At 41.0% G+C, this 23,286-nt stretch overlaps 1 protein-coding gene across 1 annotated transcript in view; it reads left to right on the top strand.

Annotated features, from left to right (window-relative positions):
- Positions 1 to 23,286, top strand: part of LOC108885614 (cadherin-4-like) — a 182,670-nt gene that overhangs the window by 115,969 nt on the left and 43,415 nt on the right. Inside the window, 2 exon segments of the mRNA XM_018680029.2 lie at positions 4,070 to 4,252; positions 20,973 to 21,128. Of these exon segments, the coding sequence (XP_018535545.1) occupies positions 4,070 to 4,252; positions 20,973 to 21,128 (339 nt within the window).

The raw sequence follows: 23,286 nt of genomic DNA on the forward strand, positions 1-23,286 counted from the left end.
TTTTCCATGTTTGCCAAAGTGAACTGTGTTTGGACACTTGCTCGTTAGACATGATAGTTTCCCACTGTAAGCAGCAGAGTTAGAAGCTAAACTGTCCAATTTTTGATCTTTGTTCATCTTTCAAATGCAGTATATATTATAAACTGGTGAAGCCAGTAACAGGAATGTGCTGTGTGCAGTTCAATCCAGTGTACTCACGTGATTTCTGGGAATTAACGTTAAAACAGTGTTATCAGTGCCGTGCAGTGTTTTTGAACTGTGTGGCCCATTTTCCTTTTCCAGTTCGGTAAACACACGCAGAGATGAGTAGTTGTTATCTGAGCCCATCTCTTTGTTCTGAAAGTCAATAGCTATTTTAGAAAAGAGGTTATCATAATCGCATCACCTAACCGCAACCTATCATAATCAACATGGCAATGGCGGTGGAGGATATAAACAGCACAGGATATCCTCTTCTTCCCGATGGCGATTAAAAGGCTGACAGCTCAGATACCACCTCATTCTGTTCACTCGTTCTGTGTAGAGACAGATAATGTGTAAAGAGAGATGCTGTACTCTAACAAATTGTATGCTTGGTTCAGATCTACTCAGATGAACTGGCTTCATCACAGAATATACTGTGGCTTTCTCTCTTGCTATGCTTGCTTTGTTGTATAGCACCAATGAGAGTGTACTGATTTGCTTTTAATAACTGGCTTAGTTTCTCACTGTTCTGTTTTAGTAGCAGAAATTAGCATACTTGGAATGTGCTCTGTGGTCGACTGGTTCATTTTACTATTTAATTTTCCAGTGTACAATACCACAGCAATTGAAGTGTAGAGCATCTTTGGCCTGAGAGCCCTTTCCGCTGTGTTTATGTACTCAGGCTATCGCACCTCACACAGGTAGGGCCTCTCGTTGAGTGCTCTCCAACTCGTACTGATTTCATGGCACATTGGTTTGCCTTCTCCACCAGCTTAGAGCCCATCAGTTATGCATCACTGGATTTGGAGTCGACTGGTTGTCAGAGCGGGTTTTAGTGCTTATTTGATTTGAATTTTTTACCGCACTCTCCCCAGACAGCCTCACCTGTTCAAGGTAGATTACAGCAAAGCCCAGCAGCAGGGTGGAACATGCGTAGGGCCCTGGGGTCCACTGGTCGCCGAAAAGCAACACCAGCAGGGTTGGATGGTTGCACTTTTGCTGTGTGCTTTAACTTTGTGATTATAGCCTGATTATGTTGATAATCCACATCGGAAAGCTGTGAGTCTCAGCAGGCAAATAGCAGCAACCAGAATTTCAATACTTTTTTAATACAAAGTTACATTTAACTGTTATCTTTCTTTAACTTTAGCTATTGAGAAAAGATTGCATGGAAGAGCATTCTTCTTACTGAGGACAAGCACTTTTTTTTTTTTTGTCATAGTGATCCAGCAAAGGGAACTGCAGCACTAAAGACATGAAAAAATGACATCAGAAGACCTGAGTCAAATGTTTTCAGAGCCACACTGAACAGAGAATAGGCAATGAGCACACGCTCTTATTGTATTGTTCTGCCTGTTTGTCAGAGTGATAACCTCCAGATGTCAGCTCCAGGGCTCGGGGGTTGCAGGCCTGAAGAATGCCCCAGCAATACGCAGGCTGCCTGGGAGCAGAGAGCTGCCAGCTGGCCCTGTCTGCCTCTGGGTTTCAGGAGCCCAGGGCACATCAGGGACACACTAACTGAATCCCTGTCATGTGTTCATGCGCATACACACACCTACACACAGGGTCACGCAAACACGCAGACAAATACGCAGGCACATATGTTCGTGCATTATTTTTACACATTTGTACGTGTGCACACATGGTTGCATCAAGGCCACATGATTTCCCATATGTGCATACTAGCATGACTGAACTCACTGTACATGCACATACTAAATTCACATACACACACACACATACAGGCAGAAGAAAAATCCCCAAACTCTAATAAGCACCTAGCTTCTTGGCGGCCCACAGAAAGCATGTTCCAGTTTTTCCCCTTCTTTCCTTTGTAATTCTGGTATTGTCACAGCGCCAACAGCCTGTCATCTGCCTTGCTGTTTGAAAGTGACAGCCACTACACTGATATCATCCACATGCAGACTTACAATAAAGGATGTCTCCCTTTCATTGTCTCCCTCCATGTCTGTCTCTCTGCCTGACCGTTTCGCTTCTTCATTTCTGTTTTGGCAACATTTGCAAAGGAATGTTGGGGCCTGACCAATCAGATGCTTCAGCCTTGTTATTGTCAGGCCTGATTGGCATGTAGAGCAACTATTCATTCATTGTGTTTTTTTGCCGATACCCAGGAGGGCAGATAAGGATTTTATCATGGTAGCAGCACACCAGACGTAGTCTTACAGTATATGTCCTCTGTATTCATAACTGTCCATATGCACTAACATATAGATGGCCCCTGATGAGTCATCATCATCTGCTAGGCAGAGTGTTGTTTATCCTCTGTTGCATGTTTGTTTTTTTTTTACATACTTGTTTGTTTTCCCTTGTTTTTGTGGTTTTTTTTTTTTTTTTTTTCAAATGAGCATCTGCAAATACACACACAGCCACAGAAACAGACACACATACACATATTCACAGACAGAGACTAATTCCGCCTGCCGCCCATGGAGAAGACTGGCACGCTCCCTTTCTCCCTCATGCCAGTTGGTACCTGTGAATGTTTTGGATGAGCAGACCCTGGAACGAGAGTTATCTTATCTGGGAAACACATCTGGTCCCCTCGTTCCTCTTTCTGTCCTCTAACCATCCACCCCTGGTTGCCCCCGCTCCCCCTCCGCAGTTCTCCTGCCCAGCTAAACCAACAGCCCTGCCTGCCCAGAGACCTGCACTGAGCTTGCAGTCCAATCCTCGGAGCTGTGAATGCGCAAAAGACTTACAACAAAAGATGAAAAATATGCTAGGTGTTTGCTCAGGTGTAGCTTGCAGTTTGTTGCTCTCATAGGCAAAGCAGGTATATATTGATAGGATGAACCACCGGCCTGCATTTGGCACGGCTACGTGTCCGTGGTCACTTGTGTGCACACATGTGTGTCTTTGCCTGTACGACTGCGTTGTGTGTGTTCCAGGTGGAATGAGCGGGAGGATTTCCACTGTGCTTCAGGTGACAGCGGCACGCTGCCAGTCAATGTGTGTGTGTGTACGCAGGGCGCAGAGACAACAATAGGATTAGGTGGATTACAGCAATACAACCATCTTACACAGGCGGACACCATGGAGGATTGGGGAAAAACACTCTTCTTTTACACACCCTTCTAACCCTTATTTCACCAGGCAAGATGAGTAAGAACACAATCTTCTTTCTGCAGCTATAGCCCCAGGGCAGTAATTGCAGGGGGCAGTGGGGACTGCATATACACCCATACATTCCTACGTAAGAGTTACCCATAATACCATGGTCCTGTATAATGTTTAAAGGTACCGAAACATTTAAAAAAAAAAAGAACTAGCACACACATACAAACAAATTTGTGTTTGTGATTATCCAGAAGATGCTTTTAACTGTTTCTTATGGGGAAAAAAAATGGTATTTCATCAATACCTGGTTTATCTGACAATAGGCTTCTGTCAGAGCAAAGTATCAAATTCTTTTTTGTCTTCATTAGGGACAGAGAGGACAGGGACAAGCAGGAATAATGTTGTCTGCCTAAAAATTCTATGCAGGGATACAGACACAGCACAGCACCTCTGCGGGCTAAACCCAGCTATGTAGCCTAAGGGAGGTCTTGCTTTCTTAGGCGAAAGCCAAGGGCTTGGGCAGGCTCAGGTGTCTTGCCAAGGGCTTCATGAGATCTGATGCAGAAATTTATATATATTTCCTCATGTTTGCCTCTCTGTCACTCTCCCAAAATGGGTTTATTGTTGGTGTGACACCCAGTATTTTAGTTTCAATTTTAGCCGATGGGAAAACTTGTCATTTTAAAGCACTTTATAGATTCATCTTCCAACCTGTCGAGGCAAAATAGCATTCTTCAAATGATAACATGTGCAAGTTATTCAATGCGAGATGTAGGATGATGTGATGTATTTGCCTTTTTCTTTTCAGGTTGGCATTGAAGAAATGCTGTCAAGAGTCTGGGACACCCAACCCAGAGTTATCAAGTTTCCTCGAAAACATCAGAGAGGCTCCTCTGCCAATGGGCTAAGGCGACAGAAGAGAGACTGGGTCATCCCGCCTATCAATGTGCCTGAAAACTCCCGAGGACCCTTCCCTCACATGCTTGTCAGAGTGAGTGACAGTTTGTATAATTTCAGAAAATACCACATATCTTTTCCTGATGTGGAATGTCTTTGGTGCACCACAGAACTTTCATAGAACTTGGCTTTGCAGAGAAAAAAATCAAAGAAAAAACAAGGTAGACAACCTATACTTTCTGCCTACTTACTCGGGCCAGGCGAGAGGGAGAGGAGTGGTGAATATACTGTAATATCTCTTACAATCACCACGAGGCCAAGAGGCTCAACATTCTGGTATTTTCTCTCAAGCGCACCCAGCAGGTGAAAAGCGCTGCTCTTGTCTCTGATTTAAGTCATGATGCCAGATGATTTGTCTGCTGGCCTCAAGGCACCGCAGGCAGGTAGTCAGACAGAAAAAATAATTCTTGCTTTGAAAGCACACAAATACGCACTTCATGCTTCGTCTCAGAAGAATAGATGTCTATTATTATAGTATTAGTATTAGGAGTATTCTGTCTCAGTTGTGTTTCTTCACCTGTTAATATAGCTGATGGACTGTTTTTTTTATATATTTCAGGACATTTCTTTGTAGGTTACAGCACATCTGCATTAATGAGTGTCCACGACACCATATTTTACTTGGTAGCCTAAACTCTTTTGGAGGTTAATGTTTATTAAAGGAATGGTTTTGAAAGCAGTTAGCTCTTTGCAACAAACAACAACGTTTAACTTGAGGCACAAATTTGCATTGTCTTAAAGTTGCGTAGTTCTACATATGCAAAATTAGATACTGAACCTGCAAAGATTGAAACTACATCCAATCCTTTGGTTGCTTGATGATTTGTTTATTTACCTAAAGTTAAGATTTCAGGATTTTGAGAGAGATCCATAAAGCTGTACATACACATGATTCTGTTTTATACATTTTACTCATTGTGAAATTGTGCGTGCCTTGATAAACTGCTTTTATATGCATATCTCTGTGTATCCACCAGTCTAATGGAAAGAGCAGCACAGAAACAGCACAATTTCACAAAATTTGGAAATATTCAAACCAGGGAAAATGCCAAAACAGAATGAATAAAAAGAATAATACAAAAGCACATACAAGACTCATTAAAAGAAAAACAACTATGATTGAAGTCTAACAGGGTCAACTGTAAAAAATACTTTAAACTGAAATTGACTTACAGCCCATTGTATATTAAATTTGTTCTCTTTCCTTATTTTTCTATTTTCCACTTCTCCACCACACACCATAGAAAAGTGTTTACAACTGGTGTGAATAATGCATGAGGGGCATACATTCTGACTACTACTCTTCTTTTATTAATATCACTTTATCCATGCATAACCATGGTTTTTTCACATATGTTTTGTTTATATGTGGAACCAGGATGCTGAAGAATTTAGTTTTACACTACTTTGTCGCTCTGCCGTTCTCACAATCTGGAAGAATGTTTATATGAACATGTATAACAGCTTTGCAATTACAACCAGTGGATAATAGTAAATATCAAAAAAAAAAAAAAAAAAAGGAAAATCAAAAGTAAGTTTCTCATGGGAAGCGTCGTACTCTCAGCTCTGTGCTGCTACTCTAACTCCCCTCACTCACTGCTTCTTATCTCTCTCTCAGACAGACGTGCAGCTTTCCTCTGGCATTTCTGACACACACTCACAGACAAGTATACACACATACACACACACACATGCACATATACTCACATATACTCACACAAAGTCCCTTACGCCCATTTGTACAGCGAGGCTTACACTCCCGGATTACAGAAATCGCCTTTCACCAATGTGTTGGCAAGAGGGCAGATTTTCCACCAAAGCGTGGAAACACTCACCCTCACAAACACACACACAGCAGGGCTGTGAGGTGTCAAGGGAGGCACCAAATTGTGCTGCCATGCTGGAGAAATGGACGCTCTTTTATCCCCTTTTCACATGTCAGGTGTTAGATGGTTGGATTAAACCTCAAGGGCTTCCTTTGTGTGTGTGTGGCCATGCAAGTGTTGAGGTTGAGTTACTCTGAGTTTTGCTGTGTGTGTGTGTGTGTGCGCACGTGCGTTTGTGTGCATCTACAATGTGCATTTATGTGTGTGGGCACATCTTCCAGATTGCATGTATTGTATGTGAACACAGTATAGGTGTGTCTCAGCCCTGAGCTGTAGCTGAAAGCAGTGCACCATGGGGGATGTGACTCTGTTGCTCTGTGAGCTCATCTGTCCCCGGCTCTCTCTGCAACACAACTCAACATTCTGACAGGCAGTCGAGGAGAAGAGCAGTGGGGATTTCGTGCTTTATCTTGCCTGTCTCAGAAGTGGCCAAGAACAACCTTTAAAGCTTACACACTTGATTTCAGAACACACCAGCTCTCTCCTGTGTTGTGCAGACTCTTTGAGTTTTCTTTGCTTGTGTTGCTACACTGGAGCATTCACATAGGCAGGTTCAGCAAGATCAATTAACTCTTGTAGTGTAATTACCACTTTGGAGCCATCATATAATGCAAATGACGTGCCTTCAGAGGTGTGTGGTAGACCAGTGGTGGTTTTCTTTTTGATTCAGTGAGAGGCTAATGTACAGTGAGTCTGCTGCTATGGGGTATTTGATTAATCTCAGTTACACCGACAGATCAAATTACACATATAAAACAAAGCCCTGGCCGATTTAACTGTAAATGATAACTGACATGATCATAACATTTAAAATTGTGAATTCTGTTATTTATTCATTCAGTCATTCAGCCTCATTTCATCATATTAATGGAGCTATTCGTTATATGTTCAGTTGCATTCTGATATTGCCACCATCACCGTCATCAATGGTCAGATTGAGCTTCTGAAAGCTACTTTCACTTTGAGGCAAAAAATTGCTCTCTCTCTCTCTCACACACACACACACACCACACACACACACACACACACCACACACACCACACACACCACACACACACACCAATAGTGTGCAAGAGTTCCATTCCACTGCTGGCCATTTTTACCTTGACATGTGCAATTCAGACATGAAGAACCACAAGTGGCGCAGCTTTGATGTCATTGATTTACCATTGTGCTCAAATGGAATATGCTTCCGAGCTTTTTCTGTCACATTATTTGACATGACAGATGTAAGTGCAGTGGAAATGGAGAGGTTGCAAAACAGCTTGAGTTAAATGGATACTGGGGTGGAACTACTCCCTTTGAGAGACTGAAAAGCAGTGAGGGTGGGAGATGGAAAAGGGAGAACGGGGGACAGGCGTAGATTGAAAAAAAAAAGAAAAGAAAAAATAGAAAGTCTTTGGAGAGTGCTGTAAATCTGCAGGGTGAGGGAGGCCAACATTAGTTTCAGGCCATTTGTGGCATTCTCATCTCAACCGTCTCCTGCAGCACCTACACTGGGGCCAATGAGGCAAAACTGATGGAAGGCAGTCTGAATATGGGAGAGAAAAGATCCTCATTTCATTTAACCAGGCCTCAAACAACGGCTCCCTCTCTGACCCACGGTTAGGACTAGAAAACGAACAATATGAGCTGGAAATAATTGTGCACGTTGTGGATGGTTATTTTAATGTAATGTGATTCCACAGCCAAGGTAAAGACTAAGGAGACATGTCTGTGTGTGCAGTTACTTTTACTCTCTGCATGACTCTGTGCCCTTTCCATGGAGCTAAATGAAACTGTAATGACATCTATATCTATAATGGTGGCCTTATCACACATTCACATTCTTGAAGAAAAATGAAGGTCTTAAGGTGACAAGGTGAACTGGCTTATTAGAGTGTATCTCAGAATGATTTCGCTTACCTCATTATTTTTGAACAGGCCATTATGGTAGTGGCTAATATAATACAATACAATGTGGTGTTGAATGTGTCACAATCAGAAAAACTACAGGCCCCTCATTTATATGGATTTTATTAGAGGCAAACAAAACCACACAGCAATGGTTAAGTTCTCCCACCACTCAAGTCAACTTTATGCAGAAACTGAAGGAATCTGCAGCTTTTTGTTGGTTTTCTCATTTGGTTTTACTGTGCTGAGGAGCTAAAATATATGTGTATATATGTGTGTGTCTGTGGGAGCAAGTTACCTCAATGACATTGTAATGTCTATACTGCTGTTTGCTCAGTACCCAAAATGAAAACACAGTGGTTTATTTACAACCTCATATCGCACAGTGTATTTCATTACAGCTCATAATGAGTTCATAATATGCTTTTTGGATCCGCTTGTTTTGTCTGCAGTTTTATTACATCCCTTGTGCATCCAAATACATTGTGTCCACTGTCTAGTTTTAGTGTGTGCAGGCAGGCATGTGTGTGTATGTGCTTGTGTGTGTGTGTGTATGTGTGTGTGTGTACAGTATGGGTGTTTTTCTACCAACATTGGAGGTGGTAGGACAGAACTTACACCACTCAGTTTATCTAAATTTAACACTTGACATGATTCTTCACCCATAAACAAAGCTCTCACATCATTTATTTACTTATTATGTATTTTTCCAGGTCAGTTTATAGATGGAAAGCATTTCACATTACTTCACTTCTAAAAAAATTAAAAAAGACAGTGAGGGGTGCTGTAGGAAGCACAACAGCAAAATAAACCAGTGCACAATTAACTTCTTTCCCATAATCATGTCATGTCAAGGACCTGATTGTCAGGGACTTGTAACTCTTTCCTTGGCTACCACGGCCATTTGCACTCTCTACACCAAAAGTTATAAGAGTGGTTGTCAGTTTACCCCAGGTTACACAGGGCTTAATCCCGACCAAGGGGAATGTCCCAAATACAGCAACATTGTTGACATTGATGTCAGACCCTAGATATCTCTGTGTTGAGGAGTTTGTCTGAGAGCAAAAATGTGGGGTGCTATTGCACTTTAAGTCCTTTTCTTACACTATTGTAACAAAGCTCTGTTTCCTAATAGATTACATATAGTGTTTATATTGTGTAGTTTGTTTACAATTGAATCAAACATTACAACATTACATTTCTAACTTTATAGGTGTAAAGGTGACATTTTATACACCAGTTGTCATAAACAACCTGATTTCCATTCGCCATCAACAGCAGGTAAAAATTCTCATTTAATTAACCATAACCATTGCAGTACCTCAAAATGTCTCTAATGATTCAGTCTATAATTCCTGTTACTGTCAATAGAGCCATTAAGTATCGGTTCATACGATTAGTTACTCATAATAACTCAATCCTCACCGTCTGCACAATCATCATAACACTTGGCTTGATTTTTCAAGTTTATGTGCAACGTCTGTCTGCGATAGAAATTCAGTGTAGTTTTTAGCTTCAAGGAGCAGACAGAGTTTGTTGACATGTCTCGTTCTGGTTTAAAGGTTTTTAGGACGCCCCTCACTCCCTCTTTTCCTGACATGATCCTCAGGGAGCGTCCTAGAAACTAGGAGTTTCTTGGTGCTGAATCATCCACAATAACAACAGGGACTCCAGGAATAAAGTTCCCTTTAATCTCGTTCCACATACTTTACTTTTTCATGATGAGGATGTACTATCTAACCCACCTCCTCCCAGGGATCTGCCAAAACGCTCCTCCTGTCTCTATCTTCTTCCAGGTCTTACTTTGAAAGCAGTCCAGAAAACACCGTATAGTTTTGCGCTAAAGCAATAAATGCTAGTTCAAGACTATTTTTTTTCATTTGTTACTTTTGTAATTGACTATCACTGATTATGGCTCCTTCTTCACACCACGATGTCATTTAGAACTTGCTCTTTCATGAGCCTTTGGTTAATAATGCCAGTTTCAAAGATCAAGAGATCTGTAAGTATTAGGACCTGTTAATGTTACATTTTAGCTTTCTTCTTTGTATTTTCAAATAGAAAAACATCAGTTATTGTCATTTGAATCTAACACTCCCCTTAATGTAGTTACAGACACATATAAACAGGAAGTTTGCCAGATGTATGATACAGTGTAATTTATTTGTTAATAGTAAATGTATCCATTCATCCAACATTTAAAATAATCATTATGGATGTTTAGGCATACTGTGAATTGAAGATTAGCAAAAGCCTTTTAAAATCAATAAAAGTCACAAATCCAAGTCACAAATCCAAAGTTTGGATTTAACTTAATTGGAGCACTCAGCGAATCTATTCAGATAATACATGCATATAATGTGAAGTACTAGGTGTGACATATCAATTAGCCCCAGGTCTTTTTCCATGCTGGACAGTGAAGTCAATGTGTTCTGGGCTTTGTGAGAATTTTCCCACAAACACAAATCTCCTGCAGCATAAAAGGAGTATTTACGTGTCAACATTTGTGCACACTGGCTTTTGTTTGCCGGTTTATGCCTGTGTCTGTGAGGGTGTATGTGTGCGTGTGTGTCTGTGTATTTTATGTGTGTCTCTATGTATTGTCTCTGTATTTGACTGCATGTGTGTGTCTGTTTGTTATTCTCAGCATCTCCCAGTTGGACAATTAGAAGGTGACAGTCCCATTAGAGCCAGCCCAGTAGTACAAAGCCTGAGTGCTGTTGTGAGTGACACAGAGCTCAGCCTCTCACTAAATAACTGTCAGTCTGCCCTCGTCCACTCTGACCCCTCTGGCAGCCTCCCTCTGAGCCTCTCAAACTCCCCTCTGGACTCTCATTGGCAGCCTTAGCAGCTCCCTGAGCCAAGCATGGTCCTCCTTTCAAGCCTGGCCTCGAACTGATTGGTTGGACCTCGCTAGCCTTAGGCATGCCAGAAGGGCTTTCAACTGGCCTTGGGGTGCAGCTGATTGGCCAGGCTGTCAGGGCCGCATGTCTCCTATGGGAGCGTGTGGCAGCAGCTTGGGTTGAGGGATGCAATTTGACAATGGCAGAAGGTGGAGAGGAAATGTGCAAGAGCAGCAGAAAGATCCTCACTGCCCCCCTCCCTCCATCTATAACTCTATCTATATGTATCTGTCTCTCTATACCCCGTTATTTCCCTTTAGTCAGCCCTCCAGCAGACAACCATGTCTTCACTATAATTATCAGTTCCTGGTAGACCTGTAGTGTGGTTTACCTATTGTCCTTGTATGGGGGAGAGCAGGAGAATGGAGCTATTTAACAAGTTGAATCTCTCCAGGGGTCTGTGGCCTGCACAGGGGCGGGTAAGACAAGAACGTCAGCCTCTGCCTCCTCCATTCCCATCGCAGAATTAAGGGATGTGTCTCTCTCTTTATAAGGGAGACAGAATGGCTGTATTTGCTCTATTCTTCTCCTGCACTGTGATTCAGGGGAATTAATGCCATTGTTAATGCAGAGAGACGGCTGGTACATTTCAACAGGATTCTCGCCCCTTGCAGAGCTCATCTAAATTGCCTGGCTAATGCCGTAATTGGGTTTGTGAGTCACTTCTTAACTTCCATTAATATTTGTTCTCCCTTTAATTGCCCCTTTTTCCAATCTTACATTTCATTCCTCTGTCTGGTTAATGGTCTGAGGTGGAGGCAGCGCCGTGCATGTGCGTGCACGCATGTGTCTAATCTATTTTTGAGCAGATACAAAATGTTAAGGCTCTGCGACTCCTCCCTCTCTTCTGGGTAATGATGACATACAGGATGGAGATGGAGGGTATTGGAGTGTAAGAGAAAGATGTCAGAAAGGTCAACATCTTAGGAACAACCTCCAGATATCTGTGATCCATATGAGCTTAGGATAAAAAAAAATATCTCTCGGACTCGATATGTGTTTTTTAAAAGAGTGCCAAAAGCTTTCATTCGAAGGTTATTTATTAGATGTGCTGCCGGCATTCAGAATGTTTTCTGCTCTTCATTAAAAGACATATTGCTTGACAATGCCTCTGCTCTCTCAGATGTTTTCCTCTAAGCTTCTTCCCTGTCTTCACACTCACCTTTAACTGGATTGTCTATTCCTCTTATAGATCACATTAAAACAGCTCCTCTGGAGGGAGAAAAACATCACCCCCAAAAGGTTTCAGCTTTGTTTCCCTAAATTGTCAAGAAAAAAAATCTTACTCTATTATCTTTAAATCCAAATCCACTTCACAGAAACATTACCTCAGGAAACCGTAGTAACTCAAAGGATTCAATTCAGTTGACCATGTTAGAAAGTGGAGAAGAATGGCTGAATAACAGTGTCAGTACCAAAGCAAACAAACTTTCCTCAGGTGGTGACTCTTGCTCGTTTGTATCGATGGACTCTCACTGTTTCCTACCCACTGGGAGAAATGGGAGGAAGGAGAGCAGGAGAGTGAGAGACAGAAAGAGATAGACAAAGTGATACGGTAGCATAAACACAAAGAGAATGGGAGAGCACACCAAATGAAAAGGAGGGGTATATAAGGTAAGAAAAAAAAAACATATTTCAGAGCTGCATGGAGCTTGGTTCATTTCCCATTCAGTTTCTGATCCATAATGGACTAGCCTGCTTGCCGCAGACGCAGCTGTTCTTTATGAGTATCAGGGATAACTGTGTGCGACGGTGGCTGTCAGTGGCTCTCACTTGAGAGATATTAAACCTGAGTTCTCTGCAGCTTCTCTCTCACAGACCTCCTATGTGACTATTTTTAAAACCATTCGCACCATTCCCTTCTCATGATGCCACTAAACTGACAGGTTTTACCGCTTTTTATCGCCACTCTCTTGCGTGTAAGGTTGTTATTGTATTTTGCAGGAAGGGACGTTTGAAGGCTGGCAAAAAGTTAAGGTCCCACATTTTCCCCTAATTGGAAATTTTGTTTCCATTTTGTCAGATCATCTCTCTTTTTCTTTCATCCTCTGCTTTCCTATTCGCTCCTATGTCATTTTGTTGGATGTTTGTGTGGATGGCCTATCAGACTATTTGAATTCCTCTTCCCTATCAAAAGTAGGGCACATCAGCTTTGAAGAGTGACAAGCACACAGCAGGAGGGATCAAAGCAATGCAAAACTGAAATTTAAGAGGAAGTTAAAAAGCATGTAGTTTTGCCATTTCCCTCATGTTCAACAAAGAGAAAACAGATACAGTATAACAGCAGGGAAAGATGAGACATTATCAAACACAGCGATTTTCAAGGATGCCTGTGTAGTTTGCAGATGCACAGATCCTTTTGATAAAGCTGTTAAACATTGCAGGTCACCCATTCACAGTGACTCATGTTCGCAGCTATTCCAGCATCCCCACGAGTGCAAAGGTTCATTGTCAGATTTGAATATTCTAACCCCGGCAGCGACACTGAAGTCAGCCCGCTCAAGATAGGAAAATCAGTTGTCTCTTCCAGCATGATAGTGTCATTTTCTCTCTTTAAATTTACTCACTAAGGTGCCAGACCTGCTATGAATCTGCCATGGAAATATACAAAAAGACTGAAAGTGTATTTTAAAAACCATTAAATAGCTTGCCAGCAGTTCCCCAAGTTGATAGGCAGCAGTGCAAAAAAGAAGCAGTAAAGCAAATAGAAATTAGACATATGAGCTTGCAGCCGGAATTACTGGAAATTCATACTACTTGAGGGAAATCTGAGTCATTTCAGAGCAAAGAGTAAGAGCATCGGCGAGCAAATTAGATTTGGTTATCTCTTAAACCCTGTTTTAAAAAGTCAGATTTTATAATTGTTCTTTGCTTAAACTGATTCTACATGATGAGACGGCCATCAGGTTCTTAGACAGAGCACCCTAAACTAATCCTGACTGAGAGCAGTTTGTCTCATTACTTAAATGTTGGACAGTAAATATACAAAATCATGCTTTCATCATCACTAAATAACCGTATTATTATGGCTCATGTGCAGACGGTTTGGAGTGGGAGACAGAGTCTAAAAGAAGAACAGGCCTCTGAGTATATGAGGCATCCAGTCAGTACGTGGTTTCTATTAAAGGCATACAGATATTTGGCAGACGCTGTCTTAATTATGGTTGACAGCTATGACAGCTAAAGCATGACTGAGAGGGTGCCAGAAGGGTTCAGTCATAGCCTGTCTGTGCCCTGAGTGGTTGGCATCACTTCCTCCCATAATGCATCTCAGCACAGAAATTCCATTAATTTGCCTGTACTGAATTTATCTACCACATATTAACCATCCTTGAAAGTTATATCCCTCATAACAAACTGTTAGAACTGCTGTGTTGTAGGTGTTTTTCGTATCTGGTATGTTGCACCATTAGTGACATTTACTGTCTCATCCAGCAATGGATAAACTGAGGAAATGCTGCTGCCTCTCTCTGTTTACCCATAGACACACACATTATTGCATGGATTAAAGATATCACAATTAGATTAAATGTAATCCTATGATAAATGAAAGGAAATATTATGATTATAGATATAAGGTAAGGAGAAAAAACCGCCATATATAAATCAGAGTATAATCAGTTTCCTATATGCAGTATTTTTCAAACTAAGCATGATTTTCATAACTGTGTCATTCTGATTATGGGTCATGCCAACTTTGCATCTGCTACCTGCCGCCTGAAGTTTTCCAGATGAACATACATTTTAACTTCAGCCACAATTTAACATAGAAATGAGCTCCCTGGATTAGTTACTGTAGCTATTTTAACAGCTATTGCATAGGAGTCTAATTTTGTGGCAACACTCTAGCTAACCAAATTAACTGCCTGTTCAACTGCACCTGCAGCTTTGTTTGTTTACATATGAAGGTGTGTGTCACTATCTGTTAGCTGTGTATAGTCTAGTGAACTAGTAGCAAATGAAGTACCGGAAAACTGTGTGCAATGACTACTTATCCAGCAGGAGGGCACTTGAGGAAAAATATGTCAGCTACACTAGCTAATCTGGGGGACTAATTTTGAGTTTACTTTCAGTAAGTTCATTTCAATTAAAACTGAGAGCGTGCTTTGAGCTGTAAAAACAAATAACATCAAGGGTGTATCCCCCACAGTGTGTCTCAGGCAGAAGAGGAGATACGATGTGACTCTTGTCTTTTGTGAAATTGTAACAATTATTTTGTTTCAAGGGCATTTATGCAACTTGTCTGTCAACTTGTCATGTATTAATCACTTCTCTTTAAACATGTTCGACAAGGTAATGAAAGAGTGTTAAGGAGCTCTCGATGGGAAAGTGATTAAAAGTGCCATCACTGGTGACTGGCCTAACCAATTTACTAACTCCAAGAGTGCAAGCACTGAGGTTGAGGGAGACCAAAGTCCTGGAGGATATCAGTGTTCTAAGGTGTTGTGTTTTGCTGATAGACATAATATTTGCCCTGAATCTGAGCTATCCCAACTTACCGAAATGTACTCGCTGTACTTAGAAAATATTTTCAAGGCTCTTCCTGTAACTCGATGGAAGCAAAAACACTGAGTCTCAAGTACAGAATTTCATGAATTATTAAGGTGTAAAATATTAAATAAATAAATGTAAAAAGCGCAGAAAAAGCTTGAAGTTTTTCTGAAGATGTATTTGTGTATACTGCTTATATTTAATGTTGTTTGTCAAGTGTTTGTAATGAGGTTAATTGCACTTTTTTCTCCTTAACTTCATTACAAAGGTCAACTCTCACTGATGGTGAGAAAAGATTGAAACAGTAGAGTAACTTGACTTTTTTATAGGTTGTCAACTTTTTTTTCTCTTTAATATATAAGTAAATACACACACACATACATATATAGCACATATATAAACACTGTTGTTTTGACTCTACATATTTCTGACTTTAAATGATGAGTGGAACAAACATACTGTTCTCTCAACCAATTTAACCTAATATTTTAAATTAAGTCAGCTTAAGTTAATTTACATTGCTTGCATGCTTTTAATTTGAACCCGCTTGAATTATTTGCAGTAATATTAGTAATATTAGCTAAGCACATGGGACTTAATTTAATTGAAAATTTAAAGAAAAACTACCTACATTCTGCATATGTGACATTTTCACAGTTTGAATGTATCACTTCATAAGCTTTCAATCAAAAAGTGATTATTGGTGGCAGCAACATGTAGCATGGTCCTCTTTACAATAGTGTAGATGAGTGTTTGTCATTTGTACCTGAATAGATATGTGGTACTGAATGATCTCCTGGCTTCCTGGTGCGGCCCTTGAGCCTGTGTAACCTGTGGGGGATGTTTGATGTGCCTTAAAGGCAAAGTGAGGTGACTGAGGCCATAAAGAGCTATAAAATAAAGAGAGAGAGAGAGAGAGAGATGTGTGTGAAGTCAAAGGACTACAACACAGGCCTGAACCATGAAGCACGGATGAGACATAAAAGAGGCTATCAAAGAGTGTAAACCACAGATTCCCATTATTGTGCGACATTAGCCCATAGCACAGAGTAACCCTTAATGATCCCATGGGTGCCTGCAGCTCACTGTCCTTTAATGACTTCCTGGTTGAATGATTGTTGGTTCCTGGAAGCAAAATACTACTTGGGGAAGAGAACTACAGCTCCACACATGCTTGTCCTTTGCGTAGCAGAATGCTGCTTTGATCATTTTGCAGCATTGCCAGAAATAAGTCCAACATGGAGTTAAAGGAGGAAAGAATACCATCAAATAAACAAGCAAATTAGGGCCTGTTTATGTAGGCATCAAACTATTTATGAAGATAGGGTGATCACATAGGGCTGGATCAATTAAGTGAGATTTAGACAGGGTGAAACTTCACAATTCGCTAATTAGGTAGCCAGCCGCTATGCTCAATAAATGGAAATGTATTCCTTTCCGTTCCATTCCCTCTATCTGTTTGTGTGCTTCGTGTCACCCTCAGGAGCTTTAACAGAACACTAATTCTTCATCTAATTTTCCCCAACTCCCCATTGCTTTCACTCCCTGTGTCTCCCTGCCTCCATCCCTCTCCATCTTTCTTCTCACGCTGATAGCTTGTCCCACAGGATCTCAGCAGTTGTCAGCAATCAAGGAAATCACTCTCAAAGAGCTACAAATAGGTCACTTATCTGATGTCTGGTCTGATCTGACGGAGACAGACAGCCAGTTAAGTCCTTTGCATCTGCCTCTCTCTGCTATTTTTAGGGTGATTAGTAGCCATTCTATCTGCCAGGAGGTACGAAAGTCAGACAGAGAATGAAAGATGGTGATAGATAGATGGAGCAAGAAAGGGAGAGAAGGAAAGAAATCCCAGCCTTCATCATTAGCATTCAATTCAAATGGCTCAATTGAGCAGTTGTCACTCATGGGATTCCCTGGACTCCAAGAAGCCGTGCTTCTTCATTTATTCAATTTATTGATATAAAGACTCTTCATTAAGAGACACTGGCAAATGTGACATCAGGTCTCAGGTGGCCTTGATGTGGAATTCTAAGCAGGCGTGGAAGCACAGGCCGCATGACGTGTAAAAGCTCCTTTGTCTCCTCTTGAGGCTATTACACCAACTACACACAGTGTGCTTTGAAGTTCCAGTGAAGAGACAGGTCTCACACAAACACACACTGTCAGACATGCAATGTGCACATGTCCAGATACAGAGGAACAAACCCATGGAAAGTGAAAATTTCACATGTGTGTTTCCCGCATGACAGCCTTGTGAATTATTGAACTGAGCTGGTCCTTTTGATCCGCGCTTTGGTGCGCACACAGAGAATCTCTTACCTGTCAAACACTTCACTACACACACACATACATGGTCACAGGCTGACTCTTATGCACCCAGGAAATACTTACATGCAAAAACAGCAGATGCAGAGTGGTGGAGCTTTCTTTTTTTTTTTCTTCTTTTTTTCCACATGTTCCTGCAGCTTAAGCAGATGGGACTCTTCGTGGTGTGCCTCAGTTCTTTCGTGTTGTTTTGAACATTGAGGCCTTAACATGTCTGTCTCCTTCACAGATAAGACAGAGGATTTCTCAGGCACATTTTCATTACTGGAATGCATAATCCATCTGTTCTGCTCCACATTATCTATTTGTTACCCAAACAGATGACACTGATGATGAGGGTGAATGATCAAATTATGTTATTATTTATGCCATGGTTTCATCCTGCTTTGATTGGCAGATGGTGGGCGGCATGAATAATAAATGTAATTCAGTCTTACAGTATCATTGTAATGCTACAGTGATTAGATGTATGGCAAGTACAACAGCCTGAGAGCACTGATTGATCGTTATACAATACTGTACACTACACCTGAACCTGCAGGATCCCCATATGGATCCTTTGTGAAGTGAGCTCAGGAAATAAAAATTGCGGCTGTGAATTCTTGCAGTGGAGTGCTACACCGTGGGTGTGGGAGGACCTTTTTGGAAATTAAGAGAGAGGGTATCATGTTCAAACAGAGAGATGTTTTATGCAGAAGCCGCCGTCACTGCTGAACGGATGAAGTAATTTCATTTTCATGCATGATCTGCAGCCCTACAGACCAGGAAAATTGCATAGGAGGGGAAGAGAAAGATAGAGAGAAAAAAAGAGTCAAGCCTTTCCTTTTTCTCCATTTGACTCTGTGATTATTCCCCCTGACTAGTAACCATAGAGATGGTTTTGTCCCAATAAGGGGAAAAAAAAAAAAAGTCAACGCAGTGTCATGTCACGGAGCCTGAGGGCGAGGTCGGAAAAAAAATGATATGAGAATATTTGGCGTTTAAAGTTAGATCAAACTGGTCCAGGGTCCACAAATATGCTTTCTTTTTTTTTTCCTTCAACAAATAATGTTAGTCACTGGTTCCAGCTTCTCAAATCTGCATATTGATACTTTTCTTTGTGACATAGTATAGTATGTACTACTATGTAGAGGTATGTTGCATACTATGTCCACAGGAGCCTCTGTAGTAGTATGATGAAGTAGTATATGGACTGTTAGATAAAATAAGCTGTTACCTTTGGCTCAACCATGTGAAATTTCATAGACAAAACAAGGATAAACTAATTGCAGCCTAATCAACTACCACACGACCAACTATTTAGGTCACTTAACATAAGTCCTCAAATAGTGGATTTTTAAGGAGGCATTAACAACTGTAATTTGAAAATGATTCCTGTAAGTCAGAGCAATTATTTACACACAGTAATCATATTGCAGCTATATTTACACATCAAGCTGTATTTTACATCATTTTACATCATTATGCGATGATTTCTGGAGTTGGGAATAAGAGAAAAACTAAATTCTCCCTCCTCCCATAATCTTTATTACATACTCCTGTTTCAGACTTCATGGCCCTAAAAAATCATTTAGATTAAACAGTGCAATCAGAGGAAATCACTGTTGAATCACTTCTGAATTGAGCTGCTGACCACTCATAAACATCCATCCAATGATGAACAGTTGCAAGTAGACACAGTTTGACTATTAAGGGATCACAATCAAAACTAGTTTGGAACACATAAGAGATAAGAAAAGATAATCATGTAATTTCCTATTTGATGATGTCTCCATTATGTAGCATGTTACAGTGGGTTTGCCTCGAGCACCTCATATTCATAATGTTGACAGTGAACATTACACCTGTATGTAGGAAAGACATTGACCCTAAATAGACACAGTCTGAATTTCTGCCTCAGATCCTCAAGCATTTTCTCCCAAATAAAGTTCATAATAGGCAAGGTTCCATGTAATTACTCAAAGAATTCATTAGCAGTGGTGTGCTGTAATTAAACAAACAAATGAAACAAAAATGTGCTGTAATGATAATTTGTCTTGATGTGTGAGTTATTGGAGTGTGAGTCGTGGGCTCTTGCATTTCAGTAGATGATAAAAATAACACCATTCAAACAACTAGAATTAAGTGATCATTTTACTTGGCAGTCTGGAGGATTGTATTTTCTTTAATTATTGTTTGTCCTAAGATGACTTTTCACTGATTTCTTCTGATCTGAACATTTGAAACTGGGGAAAACAGCTAATAGCTAAAACAGCCTGGTTCTGTTGTTTAAAAAAATCTCTCAGTTTCCACTCTGTATTCTAAGCTAAGCTTACCAGCTGCTGTAGTTTCATTTTTATTGTACAGACATGAGAGTGGTATCAATCTTCTCATCTAACTTTGAGCAAAAAAGCAAATAACTTCATTTCTCAAAATGTCAAACAATTCCTTTTAAAACCTATACACATACTACAATGATTAAATCAAGGAGGATTAATCAAGGGCCCCCAAACACCTAATTTATCTATCTATTTGGTGCAGAGGTGAGAGAATTGTATGCCCACTGTTGTATTGTATAGTGACACAATGGAATCCTTGGAGCTCATTTGAAAATCAATGCCACAGGAAGAACTGCTACAGTTCCATCTTCCTTTGTCTTCTTTAAAGTCAGCAAGGTGCTGAGCAAAAGTATTAATATTTTTATTGCTGTGTCAGTGGAGATGTTCATATTGAAATCTGTTCAAAGTCAAATATATCACTTCTTGAATTGTGTGTGAAATAACAGCCAAATGTTAAAAATGGAAGAGGCACATTGAGATATTCCATAACTGCAGTTAGACTATAGTTGAGAACATCATCCAGACAGGCAGCCATCAGAAAAACCTTCATAGCTGGCAGTAAGGTCCTTTTACACTTGCTCAAGGTCTACTGAGAAACTGCAAACCAAAAACTGAACAGGTCTCACCACATCTTCTGACAGAGGATCTGTTACCCTCACTACACATTTTTCAATTTTCTATTTTCACTTTCAGGATGTATTAACTTAAAAGAAAGCTTGCAGTGGAAATGTTATCATCAGTCTAGCCAGCATCCGATGTACTCTCAGTCTGTTCTCAAATTTTTTTTATTTCACAATGTGTTTTTGACAATGTATGTCATTTACCATCTGAACATTTTGTGCTTTTTTGTGAGTGCAGTGAAAGCCTGAAATGTCAGGACTAAAAATCAGGTTTTCCTCTCTGTTCAACTTGTTTCCCTGTTTCTGTGTCTTCAGATCCGCTCAGATCAGGACAAGGATGTTGGCATTCGCTACAGCATCACGGGAGCAGGCGCTGATCAGCCTCCGAGTGGCATCTACAACATAGATCCCATCAGCGGCAACATGTTTGTCACCCAACCTCTGGACCGAGAGGAGAGAGCCTCCTTCCACGTAAGGGCGAAATGACTGTCTGTCTTATTTCTGTTTCTCCTCTAGGTCCTCATACGCTCCATTTATCCCTGTGGAAATGTGCCTCGCCTTTTCTCTTTCCCCTCTACCTTTCATACTAACACTAATGCTGCCTGTCAAAACACAACCACAAGTCGGAGCACATTCAGAGGACTTGCTATTCTGTTAGCCTCTGCACGCTGCCTTCACACCAGCCTCTCCAAGCTCTGATTGATACTGAAGCCAGAAATGAAATGAAGAATGCCTTGAGAAAATACTCAGCCACTTCAGCTGTCATTTAGATTGAGGTTCAGCTGCATAGAGCAACACGGGATGGATAGAACACAGAGGAAGAGAGAAAGCCAAGGTTGAGTGCAACGAAAACTGTTGTCTTTGTTCCTGCCATCAGAGCTAATGAGCAGGTGCAGTTTCAAGTGTATGAATACATTTGTGTGTCTGCAAAGGTGTGTGTGTGTGTGTGTGTGTGTGTGTGTGTGTACATGCATTGAATGCTGATTGATATATTATGTGTGTGTTTATGTCATAAACAGAGTCAAGTCTCTCTTTTTCCTCATTCCTGCTCACTCTCTGTATGTGTACTTTGATGTACTGTTGCCCCGTTTTACTCCCCCACACATTGTTGCACACTCACCCCGTGCACCCTGCAGCTGTGCTGTTCAAAGGTGCAGGCTGACAGCTGTATAGTTAGCCTGCTTATGGCCCATAGGATTCCCCACCAACACACACACATACACACACCCAAGAAGCTGGAGGGTCGAGTTCATGCCTGGCCCCTCAGGAACCTCAGGTTAAACAGCTCTGTGTATGCGTGAATTAAATATGCAGACCACATGAGACCTGCGTTAACGCTAGGCCATTGGTTAATATACACAGGTTTCAGCATATATCAGCAAAGACCAACACCTCCACTAGCAGTGAGCGCTGATGTCAGACTCACAACGCCCGCGTGACTGTCGGCATGATAGATGGCTGCGCTGCTGATAGAGCTAATTCAGAGGCATGCTCCTGTCTCGGAGGAAGGATAGAATAAAGGAGAGTGGATCTCTTCGGTGTCTGTCAGCGCACACTCTCAGCAGTATGCACACATTATAAATGTCAATGCGCACACACAGGCACACAGTACGTGCAGTGACTGTAAACAAACACAAAGCCCTAGATGATTGTCTTCTTGATTGGTTTGTCTCGTACTCTTGTGTGTGTGTTCTGTTTAGTTTTAGATGAGCCTCTTGCTACCTCACTTGCTACATTCAAGCTCTGGACACTGCTGAGTGTGTGTTTGTTGTCTCTCTATACCTGCTCTTATACTCAACCAGCAAATTGGGATCAATAAAGCAGGCAGGTTATTGGTCCCTGGGAAAGGACAGCCAGTAAACTGTTCTTATTTGACACTGCCTGTAGTGAAAACAGCATGTTAGGTTGAGGGCACTTCAAGTTGAATGCGGCTGCCTATTTAGGTTCCTGTGGACCCATGCTGCTTGTGATGTGATGTATGATTTAGTGTAGGAGAATGTAGGCAGTGTTTGACCCAGGGGAAATTTAGTCCATTGCTTACTTTCTTTCAACTTGACAAGAAGTTCCCAGTACTGCTGCGCTCTCGCAGTCCAAACTTTGCTTGTTAGTTTTGGGTTCAAGTCAAAAGAGAGACGAGGCTGCTGTTTTTGTCAGACGAGCACCGATGGGGGGGTTGATCTGCGAGGTGAGGAGAGTGGGTGTTAGCCTGAGCTACAGTTTTGTCAGATGAAGCTACTGTGAGTCCAGCAGGACACAAGGAGCAAATATGAGAATGTCTGTGATCATATGTTTTTTTCCATGTATGTCCTTTTACTTCAGCATACACTGAGTGCTTGTATATGTGTTTTACACAGATGCATCAGTCATGATGAGAAGAGGTGAGCATATCTGTGCCCCCTTGGTCCTATGTTCCCCAGTTCAATATTCTATTAACACATATTAACCCTCCTATTGTGTTCTGGTCACACCCATTTAAAGTTAAATATTTCATTAACATTCTCCAGTTTTTTTTTTATTTGTTGTTTTTTTTACTGGAGCAAGATTTTAAAACAACTGTAGCTGAAGTACAACCTTCACCCATTTGATAAGTGTAGGTCTAATTATATTGAGAGCCATACAGCAGTGCTAA

The sequence above is a fragment of the Lates calcarifer genome, linkage group LG12 (assembly GCF_001640805.2).
Source record: "Lates calcarifer isolate ASB-BC8 linkage group LG12, TLL_Latcal_v3, whole genome shotgun sequence".
Lineage (NCBI taxonomy): Eukaryota > Metazoa > Chordata > Actinopteri > Centropomidae > Lates > Lates calcarifer.